Source organism: Falco peregrinus, chromosome 1, assembly GCF_023634155.1.
Source record: "Falco peregrinus isolate bFalPer1 chromosome 1, bFalPer1.pri, whole genome shotgun sequence".
NCBI classification, from domain to species: domain Eukaryota; kingdom Metazoa; phylum Chordata; class Aves; order Falconiformes; family Falconidae; genus Falco; species Falco peregrinus.
The window spans coordinates 20,137,485-20,156,838 of NC_073721.1; the positions used below are offsets into that span (position 1 = coordinate 20,137,485).

At 44.1% G+C, this 19,354-nt stretch overlaps 1 protein-coding gene across 5 annotated transcripts in view; it reads right to left on the reverse strand.

Annotated features, from left to right (window-relative positions):
• MICU1 (mitochondrial calcium uptake 1) overlaps nt 1-19,354 on the reverse strand; it is a 105,815-nt gene that overhangs the window by 16,693 nt on the left and 69,768 nt on the right. For all 5 annotated transcript variants that reach the window (XM_055803046.1, XM_055803222.1, XM_055803141.1 and 2 more), the window contains one exon: nt 53-190. In XM_055803046.1, the coding sequence (XP_055659021.1) occupies nt 53-190 (138 nt within the window). The remainder of the gene's footprint in view (nt 1-52; nt 191-19,354) is intronic.

The window sequence follows — 19,354 nt, forward strand, 5'->3', positions numbered from 1 at the left end:
GTACGGTGCGGGATGGCTGCCCCCACCACAACTTCCCAAATTTGGCACTGACCTCTCCATCTTGGAAGTGCTTCTTGAGCTGCTTCAGCATGATGGTGAGCTTCTTGGACTGCACCCCGCTGTAGGCCAGCAGCATGCTGCCGAACTGCCGCTCCGTGATCCGCCCTTCCACCGGATCGTGCCGCTCAAACTGGAAGCAGAGAAAAAAAGATAATACAAAGGTATATGAAAACAAGACTGCAGCAGAAAGCTCCACCCAGGGTAAGGGCATGAAAAACACCGCAACAAAAAATGAACATTGCAGGAAACACTCATGAAGAAGAAATCCTAATGCATATGAATATTTGCTTTTCCCCAGGACTGTATCCGTGAAGAAGTCAACATCTTCCCTACATGTTATTCCTTGGACAACTTCTGGAGAAAATCTTTGTATCTTGCCCTCCTAGTTTCATCTCGCAGGGGGACAGTATTTGTAGAGGTGGACTTGAAAAGACAGAACGATTGCCTTAACTTGAAACCAAGCTAGTGTCCACAGGTCACCAAAGGGGGTGAAAAGCAAGAAGTACTAAGGTGTTCTTCACATGCACTTCCAGCTTGGAGATCTGAACAAGCATCCAGAGAACTCTGCTGCTCAAGTGACTTTCTGATTGATCAAAGATCTGTCTGAGACTGAGCTAATATGCAAGAGTGTGCTTCAAAAGAAGTTCATGTAGGTGTGGTTCCATGATTGCTATAAAGGGGCATAATGGTTAATAGCCCAGGAAACAAAAGTCTTACAAAAACTAAGTCTCATTTTAGCTCTTCTCTGCTCCAAGCCCTACAGCAGTGTCGCAGCAAGGGAAGCTTCATGGACATACCTCACCTTCCCCAGTTCCAGAAAGTTCTCCTCATGCTCAGCCCCATCCAGTCTGCAACCCTTATGAATGGTGCTGTGAGGCCCCTGCAAAACTTCCCACAAGACCTTTGGCACAGAAGGGTTTTCTCCATTAATCCATCTCTCCAGCATTAGTTTATGTTCTCCCGGCTTTTGCTGCAGGGGAGGAGACAAGAGCAATTCCCCAGTTTGGGAAGATGCTGGGTTGGAGCACCACATCTGTGGTAGCTAAATAATGCAGATTTCACCTTTTCCTTTTTCCCCCCACCTCTTTGTGGCTCTACAAACATCAATGTTAGATTTCAACTGACACTAGTTTCACAAATCTCAGTATTCAGGACCCCTTATTTGATTTCCTTCAAATTTATCAGAAAACATATGACCTACACTACAGCTGATCACAAGCCAGAAGATGACATTTAACAATAAAACTGATTTTTAAATTCTTACGGAACAATGTAGTACCACTGACTGGCCGTGATACTGCTTGGTGAGTTAACCATTTCTGCCTCAACTGCTCTTCTGTGCTTAACGACACAGCTAACACAAGCGCCAGCAAGGCACCTAACCGAGATCAAGGTGAGGAGATGAAAGCCAGCAGCTCCACCAGCCTTGCTTTCAATCCTTGTGTAGGCACAGCCCCAGACACAGCTGCTACATATGCTTTTAATATAGTGGTCTTCAGCTATGCTATATAGCAACCAGGCTGCTTGCAAACAAGCTATTACAATTTCCATGTTAGTGCCAAGTTGGTGGTAAATATTTTTTAATTATTAGTATATCAGCCAGACTTTTGCTGCTTCTCCCAGTGGGATACTAAGTGATTCCTACTGCATTTGAAATGCGTGAAGTGCCAGGGCTGGAGGGGTTTGGATGGACTACGCTGGCAGGAGGCAGCTCTCAGTCTAACAAATGCTGCTTCTTAGCACCTTGTACTTTCACCTGAGCGACCCACACAGTATTTGGGAAAAAGACGGTGCTTTTTAGTGTCATCTGATACAGACTCATGATGCAAGACATCGGCCTCTCCCCTTCTTGTGTGCTGGGGCAAGGAGAGGGAAAACTCATTTGGAGGAAAAGTATGTGTTCTTCGTTAAAAAGCTGAGGTAGTCTTTTTTACATTTTACAGTACCCAAGGGAGAAAAATTCACAGTCGGTAGTGTTTCAAAAGCAGCACCAATGCTTTCTTCTAGTATAATATTCCTAATTTCATCCCAGAAGTCACAAACCAGTATTATTCTACCAACTGCCTTCAAATATCCCATGTTTTAGCAGAGTTTTAGGTAGCATCTTTTATTGAAGGATAAGAAACAGGACCAAATCTCTCAAATCAACCTCCTAAGTGGCGAATTATCCTTAGAAAAGTCTTGAGTCAAGTGTCTAAAAGCCCACTGGTCCTCTCCCCCTGCCTCACATTAAGGAGCTGGCATTGTGCAGCTCCATGGGCTAACACAAGCAGCACAGATCCCTACAACCTCACAGACTGGGAAACAAAAAAGGGCCAACTCCTCACTGTTCTTCTGTAACTAGGCATTCAGACAGTGGTTAGATTTGCACTACCAGATGCAAAATAGACCAGAAATGAAAAATCAAAAAAACTTTTTGTCTTCTTTTTTCTTGTGATGTATCTCACACAAAGCTTTTTGGCGCTAACTTTGGCGCTAAGATAAGAAAGCAGGACTATTCTCCAAATGCTATGCTGAAGAAGTCTTAACAGGAATATGATGATGAAACACAGCATTTCAGTCCAGCTTTCTTCTTTCATTCCCATTTTTAGCTGTGACCCTGAGATGTTCAAAGCAATTGCCCCACTGCTGCTGCAGAGGGTCTCAGTGAGCCCTTTGGCTCCCCTCGCTTGGGCTTTCCCAAATAAAAGATGAAGATACACCTATAGTTTCAGGAAAGTTGGTACATTAAGAATAATGCTGTAATTTCCAATCAATGTTCGCAGCCATGCAGCTGGGAGAAAGGCAGACAAGCATGTTTTAAGCAGGATTACTTCTAAAAGTCTATGCAAACAAACTTCTGCATCACGAATGCCACTACTGAAAACAGATACACTAGAAGTTACCTTATTTAGGGGCACCTATTACTAAACTTTATAGCTTACACTTTATAGCTAGAGAATAAGCAATGGGGAAAAAATGCTTATTCCTCCCATGATTCATCTTCTCAGCTTCTGTTCCCTGGGGTTTTAGGTATTTCCTTGGTGGGAAACTGCAGCTGGCAAACCTTTCTACAACATCTGTTAAAAATAAACCCAATATTCAAGTACAAGGATTTAATCAGCTCTGAGCAGCAGCATTGGAACATGGAGCACAATTAACATGCTGATGCTTGCACTATTTTTGGCATCTTACAAAATTTAATGAAAATGAAACAGTGTCTACCCTACTGCCATAACCCAAGTCTTGATCACAGCAGTAGCAAGAGCCTCACCTGCAGCAGGTGCATGAGACAAAAGAGCTTTCGTCTTTTCATTTCTCATGCAGTTGGGAGATTGTGTTAAGTGACAAAATAAAGATAAAACAAATCTGATGAAGGAACTAAAATAACTTATTTATACACATATCCTTAAAGTACAAAACAGTCCTAAACCCCTGTGAATAAACCAACTCATTCCCCATCACTGTGGGCTCTAAAACTGGTTCTAACTTTTAATTTCTGCAGGTCGTCATCAGGTGCAGTGACGAGTCAAAACACCATACAAATGTTACTCTCAAGAAATACAAAAAGCCTGAAAACCATGAAATTAATGCTTCTTATTCCAGGTTTACCTCACTTCAAAGCAAATACCTTTAATGTTAAACTGAAACACTCAAGGATGCCCAAAGTCAAATCCTGGAAGCCAAGTGTTACACTCTCCCATAAACAGGCACACAGCAATGTCCATTGCAAAGGCCAGCCTAGAAAGGGGCTTGCAAGCAAGAGCTGGTCAACAACGAGTTCCCAAATTCAAATATAATCACCACTGAACTGAGAAAAAAAAGCAACAAAATCATGGTGTTGTGTAAATAACATTCAAAACTTATCTTCAAGCTAGTGTCAGATGCGTTTAAATTAATTACAGAAGGGATCAGTTGGGGAGGATGTCATTTAAAGATGCAGAAAAATTTTGGTGAGACAGTTCTACCTATTTTTTCTGCCATGTTAGCAGTTGTGTATTCATAAAGAAACTTGGTTACAAATGATGTGAGTGGATAAATCTTGATTTCAACTTTTTTTTTTTTTTTTTTGTTAAAAAGCTACCCCTGATACCCCCTTTCCCATCTCCCTGTCTAGGAGCAGAGGTACCAGATCTGTGCTCTCCTGACTTCTTGAATGTCTTCTGGCCAATCAAACACAGCTTGCCCACTGCCTCCACTTGAAAAGAAAGGAGGATGCAAATCCTACAGTAATTTTTCTTTCAGTACTCAATACACAGTCCAGGGATAGTGCTAAGTGTTAAAATCCACCAGGTACTTGAAAAGGCAGAAAAAATAAGTGTCCTTTCCCAGATAAACACGATCCTTTGCCTTTATGCATGTAACATTACTGCACAGTTTGTTCTTCCACTCACTTGGTGGGGGAAAAAAAAATGCAAACCCCACAAGGATGGAGTACAGGACAGAGCACACTGAGATTTATTACAAGCAAACAAGTCCTCTGACAACCTTTTTCCCTTTCATATATCTTAAAGAAAGGACAAGCACAGCCAAGGCAATCGCTCAGCTGGCATCACAGGGCACCAGCAGGTGCAAGACAGAGCAGCTCCTGCATGTGACACCCACCACTGGAGATGCTGGGGAGGGAACAGGGGGGACCTACCCGTCTCCGAACTGCAGCCCCAAAAATCTATGCATGCAACACAGATGGCCGTCAAGTCAAACACCTTCACAGCAGCTTCCGCCTGCAGCCACTTGGTGCCAGCAGTGGATTCTGCATCAACACAGCGGCAAGGATACAGTAAATAATAAAATATAACACACTCTCCAGTATTCTTCCTGCAAGCCAGGATGCCCAAAGACACTGAAGAAAATGTAATAGGCAGTATTTTGAAATTCATTATAAGCCAACATGACATGCAAGGAAATCAAAGGTGTTTATGAGAGGGTAAGAAGGCAGGAAAAATGGGGCACAGCATTCTCCCACTGCCAACCTGACCCGGCTTCACTAGCCCAGTCCCAGTAGCCAGTCCGTATACTATATTAGGATACTTCTGACAATCATTTAAAAGACTACCCATAACCTTAAACATGTGTTGAATATTCCTACCCCCTCAAACCACCCCTTTCCCATCAGACAGGACGAACATCTTCATGCTCCTCTATGAGCTGAAATGTGGGTAAGCTTCCTTCTAGCTTAGCTTTCCGTCTGAATAACTACTGCTCTTTCCTTCAATGCACGGAGGAAAGGCTTCACCACGAGGAGAGCACAAGGCAAATCAACAGACAATTTTCTCTGCTTCCATATCCCCTTAATTGCATAACTTTATAGAAAGGGAATACAAGGATCCACCATAAAACAAAAGATCCATAATCCCTCTGCTTCCAGACTTTGTGGGTTTTTTCCCCCCCACTTAATCCACCTACTCCTGTGGGAAATCACATGCCAGCTTCTGAGAAGCATCCAGCCCGAACCATGAGGAGACACCATCACGAGAAATACCTTTATTCAAAAAAACTGCTGGAACTTCTTAAACAGAAACATTCGTTTCCTTTCATCTCTCCTTCTGCCACCACCAGCTGCAAGGCTTCATTACTGGGAAATGAAGCAGCTCTGATGGCTAAGGAGCCATCTGGCACAGGCAGGAGGACCTCCTTAACTGTGGCGATGGGCATTGCAAATGCCTCTGCGGACTCAGCCCATCCACCTTGTAAACACAGACTTTTCCAGTTTGAGAAACAATGGGGAAAACAAGGAAATGTCATTTAAACTGAAGGTTTAGGGTACTAACAGCATTGTGTCTCTGTAAGTGCAGACCTGCAGCCCTGGCATGCTGTATGTTGTGGGGCAAGGGCTGAATCGCCCCTTACGGTTCAGCCTTGGTGCAGTGGGACACATGGCTTCAGCTGAGACCTGGTGGTGTTTCAGAAAGAAAACGTAAGATAAAATTTTAACTTGACCCCAGGATATCCTTCCTTCAGGAAAAGTCAAGCTTGGGTACCAGACGTTCCTCCCTCCTTATTAAATCTGTCATAACCAATGGCATTAATATGGAAAATTTCTACCCAAAACCCCAGTGCTGAAACCCTGTCTAATCCAAGACTGCAAGTATAAAAAACTGCTTAATAAGCAGGGAGCAGCGTATTGCCATTGCTGCCACCAGACTGAACTATGCCCAAGAGAGCAACACCAGCTCTGCAACTGCCCAGGGAGGGATGCCAGAGCACCAAACCCCTCAGAGAGGGCTTAGCGTCACCACACAACCACAAATGGATGTAAAAACCTCATGCTTGAAAAAGTGAGATTTCTTCTCCTTCCTAGCCTGGCATCACATTTTTGGTCTGCACACTAAACTGTGGTTTATTTTGTTTGGTTTGGTTTGCTGAAGATGACTGTTAAAATAACCATCATGCCTTTCCAGTGGCTGGACTCAGCATAGGTTCAAATGGTGTTTAAGATCAACCAAAACCAGCAAAAGCCTCAAAGCCCATCAACACAAGAGAGAAACAGCCAGCTGTAACACAACACAGCATGATGAAAATACAGTTCAGACTTCTCCTAAAGCAATGCCGAAAGAAAAAGCATGGTACTTCCCATGCTGTTCCCCAATTACCTCTACAGTGTAACCATTCCAGCAGCCCTGGGGCGACGGGACGGGGAATGAGCTCAGTCTGTGCTTTGGGACTTGAATCTATATTCCCCAGACTTACGCTGATGGGAATACCAACTGCTGAGCTGCACAGATGGCGCGATACTCTGCGCTGCTTTTCCTGCAGTTATGCCCATACCTATCAGTGCATGGGCTCATCCCACAGTTACTGCACAGCTCTGCTAGCCTATAAACACCAGGAAAGAATATGAAACACGGTCACATCAGTTTTAAAAAGGATATTAAACACAAATACCACGAAGCATGGTACTCTCACTGTGCAAGAATCAGCATCTCCAACTAATTAGCTGAAGGTTTTTACTTTTCAGAAATACTCCTAAACTCATCTTCTGTAAATTTAACATAGAAATTCTTGAACTTCAAACTACCTGTAACCAGGCATACCAGCAATATAGTTTCTATCCTCTTTAAGCACTCATATTAGCAAAATATCTAGCTGTATTTTAACAGGCTCTTAAATTTCTAGGAAGGCCTCTCCTAAAACCCAAACAAATATATATATGTATTTCCTAAAATCTCAAAGGAAGCATCTAAAAAATAAATGTATGTATGTCAATTGAGATAGCAAAAAAAAAAAAAATGTACAAGGACTTTTGGACGGAAAGAAAAGTGTTGAGGGATGATTTCTGAGCTTATTTAAGCTGGTTAAACAAACATCAATAGCAGAAATATTACTAATACTAATTCTGTCAGGTTTTAGGGGTAGTTGAAAAAGGTGAACTGTTCTGAGTGCTGTGGTGTGCGTAATAAGGAATCAAAAAGGTCTGGGAAATAATGATTTGTAGGGTAATATTCAGATTCACAATGTATGACCCTTTAAAATTGTATTTGCTCAAAGCTTTATTTGACAGGCTGTAATACATTATTTATCTGCAGACTACTGCAGCACTGGCTCTGTTTACTGTTCTGGAGAAGCAGGCTGTCAGGATCTCTTGTCAAGTTGCATATACAAATATGACAGAGGAAGAAAAAAAAAGGGCGGGGGGGAAACACTGTACATCTTCCTAAATCCCAGCAATGTCCTCTGTCCAAAAAAAAAAATTAATACATTTGGGAGTAAGCTGCAGTGTTTGCACAGGCACCAAATTACTGCCAAAAAAGAAAGGCAAAAGTTTCTACAGGCTTTTTCTTTGGAAAGATCAAAGGTCTCAAAATATTACATTTTTTTGTTAATTATGCTGAAAGGTTCCAAAGCACATGGATCTGAAACACTGGGTTTTGCAAGGTGAAGCCCAGCCCGCTCCACATAAAGCCTGACATACTGCTTGGGCAGCCTGGAAAGAGCCACCAAATGGGATCAACAAAGCCCAATTATATTATTTGGTAAAAAGCACTCAAAGAAACAGGTCTGAAGACTATCAGAGCTACCAACAGCAGGAGAAACTCAAATGGGAAGAATGCAGAGGAGGAAATGCCAAACCCGGGCTGAACCATTGTGCAGAGGCTGTTCTGGGCACCACTCTGCTCAGAAAAAGTCGGTCCAGAGCTGTATAACCCATAGAGACACAAACCACAACCACCACGACCCACCTCCAATGTCTGGAGCAGGCTGAGAGGCTCCCTGCCTGCAGCGCTGCAGCAGCAGCTCCTGCCCCGGCATGCTGCAACACAGGCTGCGCCAAGCTGGCACGCTGCCTGCTGCTGATGGCAGTCCCTGCTCCAACAGCGACAGGCAGAGAGCACCGCAAAGTCCTCGGGTTTGGAAACCACTTTTCAGTCTCATAAAACTAGGCAGAGCATCGGAATTCTTTAATTGCTCATTAACTGCCTCCCCTGCCTGATTCCCTGGACTCAAGTGTGGGCTCTACAGCTGGATCAGGTCAGGAAAAATGCTCCCAGTGCTACCAGCTTGCTTCTCTTTATCTTTAAAAAAAATAAATAAAGAAAAAGGAACTATTTTCACATGAGAAAAATCCAATCCTCTGAATGCTTTCCCTCTGCTCTCGGAGAGCAGCTCAAGTGAATGTGTAGCAGCCAGGTTAAAAATGTACATCTGTCAGTGGCAGTGCAATCCCAGCAGACCAGGTGTTTGATAGATGCTTTTGAGGTTTCACTGACCTTGGCATGCCACTGCTGCCTGCAAGGGGAAAAAATTAATTCCCATCACCAACAACTTGTTACATTTAATGAGCAATTAAAAAAGGTTATGTAAAGATGGCTGCACCTGAACATCCTCATGAATCAAAATAACTTCTTGCCAGCTCTAAAAAGATCTGTGTCTTGAAATTTCATGCAGTGAGAGAATGAAAGGAAGGAAACCTGAAGAGGATGAAATTAAAAATTCTAAAAGAAAAGGATACATGGATAAATTTAAGGGAAGCACTTGCCCAACTGCTGGGATGGAGAGAGGAAAGAGATGAAAAACCACCTCCCACTGTTGCTTTTTTTGTTAATTATGCATTAAAAAAAATTAATTACGCATTAAAAAATAGACCCGACTCTATTACTGCCACTCCTGCCCTTGACAATGCTCCTGGTACCTCAGTGGAAAGAATGAAGCCGCTTTAACATCCTACATGCTCACTGAATGAGAAAGTTCAGAAGCAGTACAAGTTCCTGTGTCTCGCCGCCCCCGCAGGGAAACCCACAGGACAGCAGAGCCACAAGTACCCGAGTCAAACCCTTACACTTGAAAAACACAAATGGAAGTCTCAATAAAATTGTGTATATCACTTCCATGAAGAAACATAGCTCTCTTCCTGCTGGAGTTTACCTGTTTCTGCTTGACCTTGGCACTCAATTCCGCAATAAAAATAAGTTTGCAGGAGCTTGATTCAGCATAGCAGGGAAAAGGGAGTGCCTGTGTCCTTCTCCTATGTCCTTAATGCACCAACAAAATCAAAGCCAGCAACATGTGGAGGTGCAGAATAGTTCCATCTTTGGAGCCCGAAAGGGGAAAAAGGGCAAGAGGACTAAAGCATTTGTTCGTATACCAGAAGGATGAGGCAAAAGTCAGACATCTGCTAAAAGAATTGCTCGTCAGAAACCTCTCAACCAGCAATTTTAGCATGCTGTTATCATGCAGGACTCTATTTGTATTTACTTTATACTTATTTTGGGTCATGCTTAAGAAGCTGGCTGACTTTTTTCACCCAAGGAAGCACAGCAAGCCCACTGGGTGATAAACAATTCACTTTTTTTTTCTGTGATTAATAAAACACATTGCCCATGCTCCTGTAGTCACTGTACTTAAAGGTCCACGGGAAGATGGAAAACACACAGCCATAAACATCTGCTTCGATTTTCATCAGCTAACTGGGACATAGCAAAGGCCTCAGCAATGGCTCTGCAATAACAAAATAAAGCTGCAGAAGCTTCTGAGATGGTTCCTGCCTTTTGCGCCTCACTAACAGCATGAAACCCAGCACCAGCATGAAATCCTGTGCGAGTACTGAGCCTTGGTCTGAAGGCTTCATCTGTATGGGGCTTATGTGCCCAGGTACATCACCCAGCTAACGCAGCCGTACAGCTGCACTCCAGCTGCTCACACAGACATCCCCAGCTTCTTGCCCATCAACTTCTGGGGCTACATGGCTCTTGAACTGAATAATGCACACGTACAAAAGTATCTAAGCCAACTAACTTATCCCTTCTGTTTTATGGACTCAGTGATACAAACCTCCACACACACTCTTGTGGCAATGTAATTAATTAAAATGCCACTCCTGGGATTTTATTTACTGGAGTCCTACAAAAGGCTCTGCTGCCTGCATGAGCACAGGGCTGGGTGCACTGCACTGCGGGAGCTCAGGAGTGGATTTATACACACTTCATAAACCAAAGGAGCCTGATGTTACAGAGCAAAACCCTCTACTGCTACTAACGATGCAATAAATAGATTCCAATAAAATCCACAAGTGGCTTCCCCTGCAGAGCCGCTGCATCAACCACATTTAAGTCACACAGTTCAAATACAAGCAAAGCAGCATATACCATAATGGGTGTTTCTCACCAGAATTGCAATGGTTGCTTTAATCAGTCCGTGAAGCACCCATCCCAAATGAGAAGATGGCAAAGCTGCTCCTGTGCATTTGAGCAGTGTCCCAGCAATGCTCACAAGCAGCTGCAGCACCTCCATGCAAATGTATTGTCACACCCATGCCAGCTTCACTGGGACGCTTCTGCACTACTATTTTGGTCTGTTGACCACAAGGTGTTCTCTGCTTGATGCTGGGTACCACTTTGGTGTCACTGCTCTTCATCTCAGCACGTCAGTGCCAGTTGTAGCGCTGCAACTACTCACTTGTCACTGCTGATGGAGTGGATCCAAGTTACAGCTAAGACACAACTTAAGTGGCTGCCTGAGTGCTTTTACTTGATTTCAATCTAATAGGTATGTTGAAGACAACCACACAGCCAGACAGCGTCTTCCCATGCTCATACAGGCTGAGCACAGGGTTGACCTAAGCAGAGCCCAGGGGCTGGTGTGCCCACTGGTTAGCACCCTCAGGATGTCTCACCAAGCCTTTCACAGCTGACATGCAGATGCCTGGTGTGCTCTTATGAACCTGAGCCCCCTAAACCACCCCACAGCTGATACCTGACTCTTCCTCCGCTTTTCAGAGGCCCTGGAAGGATTTGACTTCTCTGGCGTGGATGATTTCCCCACTTGCTTTTGCAGCCTGTACTGGGGAGGAATTAGTTAGGAGTAGTGTTTATGGCAGGGGTCCTCAAACTTTTTAAACAGGGGGCTGGCGCACAGATGAAGTGGCAGGCAGTCATCTGCAGCTGCTTGGCTCCCCCCCCAACCCCTGGGGTGTGCGGGTGTGTGTGTGTGTGCTGTAAATACTGGGGGCCGGACTGAGGACCCTGGGGGGCCGTATCTGGCCCGCGGGCTGTAGTTTGAGGACCCCTGGTTTATGGCATCTTCTGATAGAGGCATGAAGCACAGCTTTCGGTACCTCACCCATGTCAGTGAACCACCCACCCACATACCAGCTAGCACTCTCCCTTCTTAATGAAAAAAGGGACTAAAATTCAACCTGTGTTTTATTTAAACTGAACTTTCCCTGGTGCACCTTTAAGTCTTTCATTACCTGCTCTGCCATTACTGATTGATGAAAATTACTTGCTTCACTCTTCTTCATAGTGACTCCTCATGTTTACTGAGACAGTTATCTCTCCCTTCTGTATTTCCTTTAAGCTGCACATGCCATGGCCTCATAACTTATACTTATTTTCCATACTAACATTTCACTCTGAAGTCTTACCAAATCTTTGGCTGACATTGGACAAAAACTAAATGCCAGCTTTCCCTCAAATCCTGAGACAGTACAGTCAACCTGACAGCTTCACAGGACCCCTTCCATTCACACAGCAAGACAAAAGCAGGCTTCCAGAAGCTCTGAATGCCATCAACACATGATGAACTGTCCAAATCTCTTCAACTACCTGCCTTGAAATTCCCAGCTTACATATGTGTACACTGGGCTGTGACTCCTTAACTAGAGTTCCCTGACATGAAATTATTCACGGTGGGCAGATGATCCCATTTTTAACCGGGGATGTCACAAAATTTTCTGCCATCCACAACACCTTCATTGCTATCCATCACAAAAGTCATAGTCATCAGCTTTATTTCTATTCCTTAGAAATTCTAACACAGAAAAGGGAGTATATAGATCTGCAGGAATAAGCCTGATAATTCCTCTCTCCTCGGCACCAAACCGATTATGACTTTGTCCAACCCTGACTCTAGTAAGGACTTCTGAGGGAAAAAGCCTCAGTGTCAAGTTCCTCTTTCCTTCCAGAGCTGTTTAAAGGTTACTGGCTACCATAGAATGATTTGGGTTGGAAGGGACCTTAAAGATCATCTAGTTCCAACCCCCCTGCCATGGGCAGGGACACCCCCCACTAGACCAGGCTGCTCAAAGCCCCATCCAGCCTGGCCTTCAACTTCCAGGGATGGGGCATCCACAGCTTCTCTGGGCAACCTGTGCCAGTGCCTCATCACCCTCGCAATAAAGAATTTCTTCCTACTAACTCATCTAACGCTACCCTCTTTCAGTTTAAAGCCATTCCCCTCATCCTAAATCCACATGCCCTTGTAAAAAGTCCCTCTCCAGCCTTCCTGTAGGTCCACTTAGGTACTGGAAGGCTGCTATAAGGTCTCAGTGCTGCCTTCTCTTCCCCAGGCTGAACAACCTCAAAACCCTCAGCCTGTCTTCATAGAAGAGGTGCTCCAGCCCTCTTTTTCACAGTCTTCTCTGGACTTGTTCCAACAGGTCCGTGTCTTCCTTATGTTGGGGGCCCAGAGCAGGACTCCAGGTGGGGTCTCACCAGAGCAGAGAAGAGGGGGAGAATCACCTCTCTTGGCCTGCTGGCCACACTTCTTTTGATGTGGCCCAGGATATGGTTAACTATTTTGGCTGCAAGGGCACACTGCCGGGTCATGTTGAGCTTCTCATCCACTGACACCCCCAAGTCCTTCTCCTCAGGGCTGCTCTCAATCCATTCTCCACCCAGCTTCTATTAGTGCTTGGGATTGCCCCGACTCAAGCGCAGGACCTTGCACTTGGCCTTGTTGAATTTCATGAGGTTTGCTCAGGCCGACCTCTCAAGCCTGTCAAGTTCGCTCCAGATGGATCCCTTCCCTCCAAGGTATCTACCGCACCATGGAGCTCAGTGTCATCGGCAAACTTGCTGAGGGGGCACTCAGTCCCATTGTCCATGTTGTTGACAAAGACGTTGAACATAACTTGAAACTAGAGTCAGGGGATGACAATAGTGCCACATACTCAGAGCATGTGCTCTCAGACTCAGACAGAGACAGGTATGATCTCCAAGACATGCCATTTGCTGATCCCTTCATTCCTAATCTGCCTCTGCCAGCTGGGATTGACCAAGAGAAGAGGTTCAGGCTGAACATGGTGTTAATAGCACAAAGGGACAACCGGGTAGCAGAGGATCAACCATAAGAGCTCTCCCCTCAGTAAACAGATCTGATCCTCCATCGCCATCTCCCATGTTTCTCAGCTTCACAGCATCCATCCTGCACCTGCACAGGCAGTTTGTAAGCACACATTTGGTCTGTTGTCTTAACAGGGAAGAAGCTCCTAGGCAACACACCAGAACACAAATGTAAAAACCAAGCTGCTCCAGGTTTTAATTTGGTTGCCTAAAAAGCATCTGCTTTTTAATTTTATTTTCAGCTTATTCATATTCTTCTCCCTGCTCTAATTCTGTGCTTTGGCGGTTCCCTCTCACAGCAGCCATTGTCTGCCCTTCAACTAGCCCTGGGGTTTGGCCTGCCTCCCCACTGCTCATGACCCAGCTACAGCGCTTGTGCTTTCGGAGGGAGGAGGGAGGAGCTCGCAAGCCATGCGGTACGCTTTACTGAGCCTGGGTCCTCCCAGTGCTGCACCCCCACCTCACCCTCCCACTGAATTGCTCATCCTCTAGGATAAACAGAGGACCCCTGAGGCACACTTTAGGCTTTTTGTATTTAACGATCAGCCCGTTCTCCCCTCCTTCCCCGTTCTCCCCTCCTTCCCCACGGCACACTGAATGGTTTCAAAGTGTATCTATTAATACCTCAAACCACAGCCTCACTGGTGCATCCCAGGTGACTCAAACCATTCCTTAATACCTTTGCACATCAGAGATGCCACAGTGACAGCCACCTCTGGTAAGCCTGCAACCAGGTCAGGAAATCACTAACAAAGGACCCAAGCAACTTCTATAGCTGTGGTTAATCACCCCACTAAAGAGAGAATTCCACAAGTGCTGGTTTGGCTTTTCATATATAAGGACCACATGAAGAAAAAGAAAACTAGTAGGGGACTAAAGGAAGAGATACAGATATAGAGGATATAGAACTACATATAGAACTGACAAAACTATGTAAGCATACAAAATCCATTTCAGGATGCAGAGAAGGAGGAATTCATTAAAAAAAAAAAGGGCACCTACCATCATTGCTCCCACAGTGGCCAGGCCAGCAGTGAAGCTGACTGTAAGCGGATCAGCAGGTGAAGGACAACTTTGTGAGACAACACAGCTAACCACAGCAGAGACTACCGTAAATTTAACTTAAAATAAAAATGTCTTGTCTAAGTTCAATAGTAAATTGACCTTCAAAAAAGCCCAAGTTTTGGGCCCTTTCTTACAAAGCGTAGCCAATCTGACACTGCCAGACTTCATTTTTCAGGCCAGTCAAAACAATTTACTGAAGCTACTCTTTTTTTCACTTAAATCTCTGCAGGAGATACAAAGATATGCGACTCATGACTGCAAACTTTGTTGCCTATGTTAACAAATCACTGGAAATCTGTTATCAGCCTGCAAGCCCATATAGAAACAAGGCAAAAAGCAGAAAATCTCGAGCAAGCTGCTAACACCACAGTACTTTTTAATACATGGTACAGGGTTACTCAGATACCAACTACCCCAGCACTGGGACTCAGAACATTTATGGAGTCAACTTATTACCCTAAAACCAGACTGCAAAACATTAGAAATGCCTTCTGAAACCACAATATTCATTAAGACAGGGTCAAGATCCAAAAAGATCTAGGCCTTCCTAAAGAGACACATGCAGATGGAAGGGCATCCGTCACCCCTTCTTCTTAAAAACCAAAAAAGCCAAGCAGGAATTGTATTGGCATTGGTCATGAACACAGGAATTTCCAGGGTGAAGAAGTTAGTCTCCCATCACCTGTCACAGAACAGACACATAAAATAAAGGATCTGGACGGCAGCAATGACGTGTGGTACCTCTGCCATATTCTCATAGAATTCCATTTCACTTCTCTTCGCCTCAGTACTTGGAAGACCTTTTGCTTGGGAGGGACCGCTACTGGGGCATCTTTGATCCCTGAGTAAACAATCTGCAAAGGTCCCTATGTTTAAATATAAGGATACACACCTGCACGAGGATCTGACTCTTCAACCTATCTGGCAAGCTCCTCCATGGGAAGCTGCATCCCCCCAGCTCAAAGTGTAGTCCCCAGATCACACCAGACCGAGATGTGGAGTTGCTCAAAGCTGTGCAGTAACCTTGCCTCTACAGCTGCGGAGTCTCCCACCAGGAAGACAGGCCCACACCTACAAGGCGCAGGGCTGGATTAGTATCTGCTTCACCAATTCAGCTGAGAACAAATGCCTTCTGTGAGTAACTGTCAGGGAAACAATGTGCTATAGAAATCTCACTGCAGGCAATTTGGAAAAAAAATTTCTTTACCAAGCTCTTACACCATTGGCACATACCCCACTGCTCGCAGAAAGAGACCTGGAGAAATAAAAGGTGACTAAATATGGATATTAAATCACTGCTATTAGCAAGTTTTGCATTCCCTTTCAGGGTGACACAGGTGTGGGGAACAAAGGGCAAACACGTCGTTTCTACATGCACGTACAGAATCGTAGAAAAATTTAGGCTGGAAGAAACCCGTGGCCTGGCTGGGATTCCTCTTGGTCCACCAAGGACATAGGAATATCTAGGACAGACACTAACAAGCAGAAATAGCATAAACAATGATTTCAAGTCCTATTCATCTTCCTAACACACAGTACTTTCACTCGAAAAAGGCACCATTCGAGCCCAATATCGTCTGTCCTGACAGGACATGTTATAGCTGCAGAGCCTGTCCAGACAAGCTTGTTTATGATGCTAAGTGACAAGAAGAAAGGAAATCTTTCTGTAGGTGCCAATGCAAGGCAGCTTGAACACAGTAAGAAAAAAGGCAAGGACTTTACTGGGAGCCTGCCCCATTCCGTGGGTCGGCTCCAGTGGCTCAGCCTTAGCTAAGTTGGGCCACCCCGCCACACAAGGTGGCCACAGCTTTCGCAAGTAGCTGAACCACAAAAAGCTGTAATAAACATTCAAAGCTTCTCCTTTCCCTCTGGCTGTGGTTACTCTTCTCATCCTTCCCTTTCTGCAACTGAGCTGATTACTGAGTTTCCATAAAATGATGGAAAATGTACTTTTATAAAAATAAAAAAAAAAAAAGCAGAAGGGAAGAAGAAAACATCAGGCCATGTTTACTTAAACATACTGTCAGCACTTCAGCCACAAAGAACACTGAAATGTTCAGGGCTTTGTCTGATCTAATTCCTCTGAGAAAGTTTCTGCTCAATCTTAACAAGAAATATGTGTGAATATTTTGGTAAGAAAATGAACCAAAATCAGTAAGAGACAAGTGGGTTCAGATACTCAGAAGCTATTGTTCCACCTTCACAGTCTGCAGAAGAAACCAGCTCTCAAGTGTATTAACTGCAGATATGCCTGGATCCTGAGCCAAAAGGAAAACCGCTTTAAGAAAGGTCTTACTTAAAGTAGGTTTCTTTCGGAAGAGAGAAAGCAAGTATTCCAGTTTGAGAACAGAAGCACCGTGGCATTTGGGGGCTGCACCATGAGATATTATTCAGACCTGCTCATGGTGCGTTTTATCAAAGCCTTTTCTGGAGTTCAGACATCAAACATGAACAAAAGCTTGTTTTCAAATAAACATCCTAGCTTCAGACCATTTACTAATTTTGCTAATCCAGCAAAGGATGAGTAGATAAGGGCACAAGAGTTCAGCTGAGCCGCTGGCAGATCTGCCACCAGCTCCTTTCTGCTGCTTCTTGTCCACTGGTAACACTAGCCACGCCAAGAGAAGGATCCAGAGGTGATCTGCATGGGTAGTCAAACACAAGGCTGACAAAGGACCACTGTGCTCACAGGCTTATTGCCAAAGAGACACATAAAACAAGTGAAGCCATTAAAAATCAGCCATGTGAGTTACCTGATGCTCTGTAGTACAGTATTTTGTAGTGCCACTTTTCACATTCTTCTCATTTGCATGGGTCAAGGTAAATACTTGAGATGTCTCTTCTCTGAATTACCACGTTTTTTAAGTGGCTGAGTTCATGAGAGCACTCCCTGGAAAAGGAGCAATGCAAACCCACCAGACACTTGTGTGAAAAGCCACTTAACTGTGAACAGACACAGCAAATGTGAAGCAAGGAGACAAGGTGGAAGATCATGTCAAAAGAGATAAACGCAGAAGAGGAGAGAGGGCACGTAGCATAATGCAGAGGACAGCAATAGGCCTGTGTTGCCTAAATCAGAACGACAAACAGAAAAGTCAGTTACTTTATCATGAACTCTGGAAAAAATTGATTGGCAGAACAGAACTGTTACCTTTGCCTATGTCAATTTCTCAGTTAAAATGGGTATTAAAAATGCTAAGCACAGCATGGTGCTGTGCTCAAGGGTGCTGTAATTCAGTAATAATGCATTTATTATACTCATTAACTTACCAAGACATAAATACCTTGTACTGTCCCCAACTAATAACTAACTTGTTAGAAAGGCAACTAACATCCACCAGCAAGACACACAATTGACTGTAATCACTAAAACCTAAATTAATACTAAACTGTTGCAGGAGGAAAAGAACAAGTACCATGAAACTGAAAAACACCCCATCGCTTCTTAATGCGGTAAGTGGGGACCCGTGGAAGGAGCACAGTACTCCAGCACAGGGTCAGAAATACTTCAGTGACTCCCCATTGCCGACCCCTGGAGTGAACATGGCAGCGAAACCAGAGCAGGACAGCAAATGAGGATAGAATAATTTCCATTTCCCTTCCCTTCGTGTTTGAGTTTCAGCTTATGTTTCTTAGCTTTAAAAAGTATTTAATTTGTTTCAATTTGCAGAGGCACTGAGGAATTGACATTTTCCAGTTCACAAAGAACACTGCCTTTAACCTGTGTATTCCCCATGCAAATGCAAAGCCATACCCCCTGTTTTTATGACTAGTCAAATAAAGTCAGTGAACTGGACAATTCCCTGCATTAAAAAAATAGTCCTTGGGTTAGTTTCTTACTGAGATTCATAAAACCCCAAATAAAAAAGGGAATAAATTCAGGTTAAGTTTGCAATGACTTACTTAGTAGGAACTTAATAAAATGCTTTCATTAGCTGGATCACACAACCTGAGCATGCAGACATTCATACATCAGACTGAAGCAGTACTGAGCTCCAAATACTGTTGTCTTAACAGGTTATGGTTGTGGAGAGATCTTGTGCACAAATCCTCATTTCTGATGCAAACAGAAGCCTGGCTTTCTCAAGCCAGGTTGAACCTTTGAGCCTGCTACAGAGAAGGGCACTGTTTCTGAGTCAGCTCCACTTGCGAGCCAAGACACAGACCGAGGAGTTCCCAGTTCCTGTTTTTGTACTCACTTTAATTAAAAGAACCAAAATTTTGAAGCTTGATGCTTAAGTTCAGGCTATGTGACTAGGAGCAGGAGATGTGGAGCTGCTGTTAACTCATAGTAATGCCAAGAAAAAAGACCTTCAATTCAACTGGAAAGTAAAAAACTCTGAAGAGATGGACAACATTTCTTATAAAGCACATTAATCCAGGAGTGAATAATGGAGGTCACATAAAAGAACACCTGTTTAGCAGGATTCAAACACAGCTTGAACACTTACATAGCAGAAATATTCAGATTAGTGAATCAAACAAGAAGACCGGGACAAAAGCAGCAATGAAGAGTTTTAGGAATGTTATAAACCCTGGTCCTTCAGGGCACAGCTTGCTCATTAGGGCCAAGATAAACCTTTCTCAGTAATGTAGCAACAAAATATTCACAGCCTCTATTGTTTTTTTCCTAAATCATCTCAATCATCTCCATCAGCAGTGCCAAGGCAACAGCAAGGCAAGCACCATGT